General features: G+C 41.0%; 1 protein-coding gene across 1 annotated transcript; it reads right to left on the reverse strand.

Annotated features, from left to right (window-relative positions):
- Positions 1 to 843: 843 nt before the first annotated feature.
- Positions 844 to 1,326, reverse strand: LOC145986865 (protein CFDP2-like). Its single transcript, XM_083121336.1, has one exon. The coding sequence runs from the start codon at positions 1,324 to 1,326 to the stop codon at positions 844 to 846; it is 483 nt and encodes a 160-aa protein (XP_082977462.1).
- Between the last annotated feature and the right edge of the window lie 7,192 nt (positions 1,327 to 8,518).

The following is an 8,518-nucleotide window of genomic DNA, read 5'->3' on the forward strand; positions in this document are numbered from 1 at the left end:
TTAATCTGGCATTTCTTCCTGTATTTCAAGCAAATCTTCTGTCCCTTCTATGGTTTGGTTTAATACTTCTGAAAAATGTTCTTTCCATCTATTGAGCTGATTTTCCTTATTCATAAGGAGTACTCCATCTCTATTTCTCACTGGGCGATTCCGTATTTTTTTCTTTTGAGACAAGATCTTTGTAATTTGATATACTTCCTTCATATTTCCCTCATTTACTGCTTTTTCTGCCTTCCCGGCTAACTCACTGGTCCATTTTCTACGGTCAGCTCGCGCACTATATTTCACTTCATGATCTTTTTTCCTATATTCTTCTTGTAATTCTGCATTCTTTTTCCTAGTTTTACACATATTAATCTTCTGCTTAATGTGTTTCCTTTCTTCTATTTTCCTCCAAGTTTCCTCTAACATCCAGTTCTTTTTCTTAGGGTTTCTATATCCCAAAACTTCTTTTCATACCGTTGTAAATGTATTTTTTACCTTTTGCCAGTGTTGTTCCACCTCATCTCCATCCAGCACCCCTAGTTCTTGATATTTGTTTTGAAGTTGCAACTTGAAGTCCTGTTTTACACCATTATTCTGTAGTTTTCCAATGTCTAACTTTGTGCTTTGTTTATTAAATTTCTCCTTTGCGGCCATAATGTTTACCCTAAAACTGGCTACCATAAGATGATGATCACTGCTAATGTCTGCTCCACGTTTACTTCTCACATCTAATAAAGATGTTCTCCATTTCCTACTTATAGCTATATGATCAATCCAATTTTGAGTTCTTTGATCTGGGGATACCCAAGAGATCTTATGTACATTTTTAAGTGCAAATAGTGTACCTCCAATAGTCATTTAATTTGAGGCACACCAATCTACAAACATTTCCCCATTTTCATTTCTATCACCTAGACCATGCTTGCCAATCACTTGCTCCAGTCCAACATTTTCTGAGCCAATTTTAGCATTTAAATCGCCCATTACAATAATAACATCTTTCTTCTTAACCTTATTTATAGTGTCTTGTAATTCTTTGTAGAACTCTTGCTTTTCTTCTATTTCTGCTTGGTTTGTAGGTGCATAGCATTGTATGATGCTCACATTTCTAACCTTTGCCTGTAATCTGAGCATAATTATTCGTTCAGATACAGGCTTCCAGTCCAATATACTTCGAGCAGTCTTCTTGTTTATGAGTATGCCTACTCCATTACGATGTTCATGATCTTCATTTGGTCTACCTGAATAGAGGAATGTCATACCACTAAATGTTTTCATCTCTCCAAATTCATTCCAACGCACTTCGCTCATTCCCAGGATGTCCAACTTATATTTCTCCATTTCTGCTTCTACTTGTTGCAATTTTCCTGCCTCATATAATGTTCTAACATTCCAAAACCTCACTACAGTTTTCTTTTTAAGTCCAAAGGTCGTCAACAGTTTGTCCGTCCGGCTATTTCCTCGTTTGGTTTCTTTAATAATCTATTTTAAGGGTAGTGGGTTATTGGCCCTCTGACCCCGAGTGCCATGATGGGGCTGCCATCTTTAGGCCTTGGCACTTGCCACTCCACAATGTGGGACGCAGATGCAGATGTTCGCATTTGTTTGTTTGGGACTGGGTAGGAATATTAAGATAGGATATACTAGGTAAGATGGGTGGTTGCAGAACACCTTAGTCTGGCTTCTCTTCTGAGACCTGTCCAGCATGGGTGACCCTGCCGGTAGATTCTACCGCTGGCATAGCTCTCAGCCTCAACAAAGCACGCAAACCACTCCGCCCGCACGGTCAGTGCTACTTTAAGGCGGCGTTCCATGGATGGGATAGAATACAGAAACTCAACTAAATTATCTTTCTTTCTAATCGGTGGATCAATTGACAAACTATCTATAGTTATCATCGAACAATAGCGATCGAACAAAAAGGTTAATTTTGGTTTTGTGCAAGGCGTCTCGACAACCATTCAGAGCCCTCTCGTATGTCACTCTTGACGTTGCTCACTGTTGCAAAATATTATTTTATATATTTTTATACTTTAAAAATAAAAATATCCATGTGAACAAAGGGTTGTAATACACATGCACGCACCTACACACACAAACACACAGGGTGTCGCTTGACACTTCTGTGATGTAACGAGTTCATTCAAAGTCAATTGCATCGTGACAATCCAGAAGTGTCCGTGACTGTACAACACAGATAAAAACTTACACAGTGCGTAGAGGACATCAAGAATGAACTACTTTTCGTAGCAATGTTTTCCTCACCAAGATCTCGTTTCTACGTTGTGAGTCTTGAAACTTCCAATATTTTATTCTGCATGCATACAGCAATGCGGCAGAAGTTCATGGTAGCCTCTGTCACTTTTTTTGAAGGATTGATTGAGATAAAACTTTTTGGCGTTTCGACACCTACGGCCATTTTGCACCCTTCTAAGTATACGAGAACGTAGAATTGTTTAACTTTTCTAACCCCGTGGTTAGATCAGCCGAGAGTATGTTGCATGTAAAAGTTGGTTTTAGATCAACTTTATGCACAAAACTTGACTTACAATTTAAAGTGAGATCCAAAGCACTACGTACTATTAGACATACTCTGGGTACAGCTCCTTGAATAACGTAGTGTGGAAAACGACCCAAGAAACTGGTTCCCCAGACGAATGAGAAACAAAGAGGGCAGTGCGATCAATGTCGGTGCTAATTTTCTTATGAAAGTAATGCGGCTTTGTTAGTTTTTGGAATATATTATGTAGATTTCTTTATCTTGAAAGACGGTACGAGAATTGATGGAAACAGTTATATTTGTGGTGATTTGCAGTCACGAAATGACATTAATTTGGAAAGAAAAGTAAAATAAAATTAATTAATAAATAGCATGCGTAACACAAGAAGAAACATCGCAAAGTGATTCCGGACATCAGGGGTTGGATTGTGTACTAGAGTTTTATTTTTCTATGTTATTAGAATATAAATAGTATCCTGAGAGATATTTCATACCGAGGCGACAAACCACAAGTGTCGCTTGGAAGCGAGCAGTCCGTAATCAATGCAGCCTTTCGAACCGTAGGGACACAAGCTCTGACTGCACCGTTTCCTCAAGGAGATTTTACACCAAAGCGACATGCGACAAACGATACGAGGATTTCACACCAAAGCGACACGGGTCCTTGCTTGGAAACGAGCCAATCAAGAGCAACATTTCACATAGTAGCGGCATGACGGGAAGCACAGGCCAGCGTTCGGTTGGTGAAATCCTCAAGCGACAAGTGTCGCGTGCCCCTTGTCGCTTTGGTGCGCAATCTCACTAAAGCAAGACACTCATTGCATCGCGTATGAGCGAACAACAAACCACGGCAACATGTTGCAAGCTATTGAGGGAATGGCCCAGTTTGAGCGACGCAGAAGCAACAAAGCGACCCGTGTGGCTTATCGTGTCGCCTAGATCTGTTGTTGTAATGTGCGGTTTTTCGTGTCGCCTATCTGTTGTTCGCACAATTAGCAGCGAACGCTTGCCAATAGACTGAAGGCACCATGTCGCTTGTCACTTAGTTGAGAACTTCCCCTGTAGCGCGTCGCTTCGGTCTCAGCACCCTTCCTTTAAGGAGCTTTCCGACCGAAGTAACAAGTAGCACGCGAATACGCCATATGAACGTGTCGTTTGCTGTTTGGACCCTCATGTGCAATGAATGCTATTTTACAGTCTGGAAGTGTGTGTGTCACTAGTGTGACAGTATGAACATCCTGTGTCGCTTGTCCCATTGGTTTGAAAGTTTCCTAACACTCATGTCGATGGCACTAAGAAAGTTTTGTGGGGTTCCCCTTGTCGTTTCATGGAATCATCATTATCATCATCGCCGCGATTAGTTTAAAGCGGAAGAAAAGATACAGTAAATATAAAAAATACAAATGCTTCAGTGGGTATATCTTTAAAAGAAATGATGATGATGATAATAATAATGAACCTAATTCATACACAAAAAATTAGTTGCCAAGAACATTCCACGCGTATTTTTTCTCCCGTATTATTAACGAAAGTTACTAAAAGTTACTAAGGTACTAACAGGACGTGGTCCACTGTCTAGAATGTTCGTTAATATCTTCGCGACCACTGTACCAAATATCATAGCAATTATCACATTCATAGAAATGCTTCATGTAAGAGAATCAGACGTTGCAGCGAAAACTCCATTTACTTCCATTATAAGCAGACAAATACCAAGCACCGGGTTCAACACCAGCGCCTCTAGCGGATCATTTTCGAGTGGAACCAGCCAGAGCGCGCAGAACTGTGCCGTTTTCGACACTACGTTATTCAAGGCGCTGTACTTTGGGTAACTTGATTACAAGGCAACGTCGTTACCACTACGACATTGGAAAGGCCAAATAACACGGTAATTTTGATTTGATTTGACTTTTATTGATTAGATTCGCTTTTCTGCAACTTTAGGCTAATTGCGGCGATGAGGATGAGTGATGAAATTGGTGAAGGGACGCTCAAAAAGAACACCCTTGCCCATTGCGGGATTTGAACCCGAAACCCCTGCGCCGTGGCGTGCTGTGATAACCACCCTGCCACGGAGGTGAGAAAGTAACAAGACAATAGAGATTAGTTATTGTGCTGACATGAAATTTGTCAGTTCTACTGAATTCCATAAGAAAAATTTATCCTTCACAATTCATGACAATTTAGTTAAGAAAGTTCCGCACCGTGGCAGTGAGGTCTAAAGGCGGGCATACATTAACGTAAAAACACGTCGAGGTCATTAAATTTTGAACGCAACGTAGAAATCCGACAGTATTTGGGGACCTGCGGATGGTACGCACCGTAATTTTCGTACGCACCCCCGTAATTTTCGTACGACCAAAAAGTTTAGGAGGCCTTAACTTTTCTGCGTATACGTGTGCGTAAAGGCGGTGAGGGATGAAATGACCCAGCTATTATGAACAACGATAATCCGTGAGGAACCACCACTGAAAGGTCAGTCCCTGGATACCCACTATATAGAAGGCAGGTTCTACGGGACTACCTGAGCTTGAGCTTGGAAGAACTGGGCTCCGAGGGAAGGATGTACAGATGAAAATGTACGTCGCAGTGTATGTCTCGGCATTCTGGCGTAACTTACTTGCGTAAATAAGCGATTTACGTCGTGTGTTTGCACGTTAGTATTTGGGCTGCTTAAGACGTCATGGTTTGGGATCCGGCTAAGGGACAAGCACAGGTTCGAATCTACCGATGAAAGAGTAACAACGTTACGCCTGTGTATTGGAGCGGTGACCACTCATCATCGTCAGGAAATTGGGGAGCTACGAATGAGTAGCGTAACCTTGTCATGAAAACTTACAACAATGATTGGGGGTTCGTCGTGCCGACCACAGTCGTAACTGAATGGATGAACTCCCGCCTCGACAGGTGGAAGTAAGGCCAACAGTCGGTAGGTTGCCCCCCCCCCCCCTGGACCTCACGGGCTGTTGAGCCACGTGTTCTTCTTATTATTAATTAAGAAATTTCGTCCTTTTTTCAATATTCCTAAGTTTGGAAATATAACATTTTTTTCTAAAATAAAATGTGTAATGGTAAACATTGTTTTCCTCTTTTATAATGCTGTGCTGATTTTAAAGAATAGCTCCTTAGTACTTCTCCCTGAAATATCTGGGAACCCTATCCATGCACTTTCAACGTGTCGCTCTCTATGCAAATCATGTTATCTCATTTCATGCCACTTAAAAAGCAGCAACATTTTTAGGGCGGCCAAGACTCGATCACAAGAAACTCCAATTTGGAACCAATACTTCCGTTTCCTCCACTCATGAGAGCTCCATCTCAATAAGGAAGGAGAGGGAGGGAGAAGGGGGCAATCGTTTCCAATCTCTATGCAAATTAGCACGACAAGTGTTCTTTTTCTCTCCTCGGTTTCTTCCCAGAACAACATGGTGGATCCAACGGCAAACAACAGGAAACAAGGAACGTAATATCTGATTATTCCCGCTTGCTCGTGCAAGAGATACCCTCTTATCGTCAATGATTATATTTACTTGCAGAGAGATTCTGAAGGAAAGATGAGGATGGAATCCATGTGGAAAATCTCGATGCCATCCCATTTTGATCTGCACAGCCGAATCTAATTTAGCTGGAGCATCAAAACAATTAATCGGATTAGGAGGAAACATTGTGTCAAGAGAGCGGAGAGGAATTTCATAGAAATTCACGCTCAGCGAGGCGGAAATCGTGGGTCGGGGGTTTCACAAATTGTTGGCAATGTTATACATCAAAGAACCAGGAGTTCGGTATTTGGAGGAGATGTGCATTCTCTCTAACGTGGTAAAACAAGAAACGGCTCTAAATAAGCTGTTTGTCACGGCGGTTGGTTTGTATCAATCTGCATTTTTGAAATGTAAAATTTGTATTCGGTATTGCTTTCACAAAGTCAGGTTGGTCTTTGAATCAACATGGTTATAATGTTAATAATGCATGAAAAAAATTATCTTATGGTTGACGTATTAATATGAAAATATTCTTTAGTGTGAATACTTACATTGTTACTCCTTCGATATACTGTAATTGAGGAAAGGTGACTGAGTCTCTGCTTTTCTACTGTCAACAACAACAACAACAACTACTACTACTACTACTACTACTAATAATAATAATAATAATAATAATAATAATCGTCGTTATCATCATATAGCAGATTATTATGGAATTGGTAGTAAGTGCAGCTTTGTAATATTCTAATAATGGTATTTTACGTCTCTTTTGAACTTTGTAGGTTAATCGGGACAATGAAGATGAATGAAACACTGACATTTATGAATTGGCACCTAACATTTCTGGTGTATGCTCACTACTACACCAAAAAGACGGAGAAATTAGAGGCTTTTAAGAAAAGTAACGTTTCTTTCAAGTCCATTTTTACGTCCCCCATTTGAACTGGGTCTACAGTGTAAAGCCGGATCCGAACCACACTGAAAAAACTCTGGTGGTCTGGAGGCACAAATACTGGTGCCAAAATGTCCACACCATATCCTGGCCAAGGTTTAACTTCAAAGCCATTAACATGGTGTTGATTAGAAATACTTATTCGTGTGCAAACTTGGTCTTGTTCGGATCTCGTGTGAGAGTCATTAGGACTTTTCTGCCTTTAACGAAGAATGCGTTTTACGATCACGAATTGCATTTCTTGACACAATACCCTTTCGTCGATAAACTCAGAGCCCACTCAACTACGAACTCGAATTCTACCAAACGGCTTGTTCAGCGGGCATGAATTCACGCTTCGCCGAAACCGCATTGATCGTTTATTGTAAAAACAAGCACTCCGACGTCACAGCTTCCGAAGAAGCAAAGGAGAAAAAAGGAGACAGATGGATCCTTCTCCCTGATTCTACTTAAGTGTAGTCGTATTCCTTATTTGGGGGAGAGAGCACTTGCCCCACCCCCTCCCCTTCCCAATCACATTTCCGACATCACTGCCGCAATTACTGTTTGTCTTCGGTCTCCCGTCGACGAGGACTGCGAAGGATAAACTTGAAAGAGTAATTGATTAACAGGAGACAAGCTAAGTCGAACCCTTCCCTCCGGACCAGCTTTTTGCTGACTTCGACTGCGAGATCAATAAAGGATAGATTAGAAGCGGCGTCGGGATACTGAGAGGGGAATAATCACGGCCTTTCCTTCATCTAAGGATCCACTATCGCACGTGCTGAATCGTTATTGAGTACGGAATGATTTGAAATAGAAATGCTTTACTTATTGCGTCTTCTTGGTCTTCTGTGCACATTCACTGAAATCCGAAACCAGTCTTCAATTACCATATTTTTCAAATTACTTATCTCTCCTATTCTTCAACACTGCTCCCAAGGGCTTACCCCTTAATTTTCTTCCGCACCCCCCCGTAAGCACCCCTTTTCACAATCTATGTTCAAAGGAAAACACACACTCTTCTAGTGTCATGTTATGTAATGTCACCATATTGAGCGCCGAATGTTAGCATTGATCCTATTCTGGAAGAGAAGCCACACTTACTTTCCTTTACTGGCGGCAGTCTTTACAAAGATCAGCGGCTGTTGCCGTTCTTTTATCAGCATTGTTTGTTAAGAATTGTTTCTTCTTTTGTTTCAACGCCGTCCACCGAGGCAGAGTGGTTAGCACATCCCGCTACGTCGCCAGGGGTTCCGGGATTGAATACTGGCCTGAGCATGGATGTTTCTGAGTGTTCATTTATCGATTTCATCATATCATCACTCTTCCTCATCTTCACAAATTATCCAAATGTGGCACAAGAAGCGAAGTACAATAAATCAAATCAATCAATCAAGTGGTCTGTTTGTGTTTTTCGATCATTTAAATTTCCTACAGGTCAATGTGAGTTACTCTATGTTTTTTTTCTATTTTTAAAAAACGGTTTGATTTTCCGCCTACTTGTTCCTCTTCTTTTCTCCAAGTGAAACAAATATTCAGTTGCTTCAAGACATCATCAGGTTGATATCATCAACACGAGTTGTATCGTGCTGCGTGGTTTTCTTGTATATACCTTTT

Source organism: Lepisma saccharinum, chromosome 4, assembly GCF_977018435.1.
Source record: "Lepisma saccharinum chromosome 4, izLepSacc3.1, whole genome shotgun sequence".
Classification (NCBI taxonomy): Eukaryota; Metazoa; Arthropoda; class Insecta; order Zygentoma; family Lepismatidae; genus Lepisma; species Lepisma saccharinum.

Coding starts and splice junctions, on each gene's coding strand:
- LOC145986865 (XM_083121336.1), bottom strand. CDS start 1,326: ATGGAGAAATATAAGTTGGACATCCTGGGAATGAGCGAAGTGCGTTGG.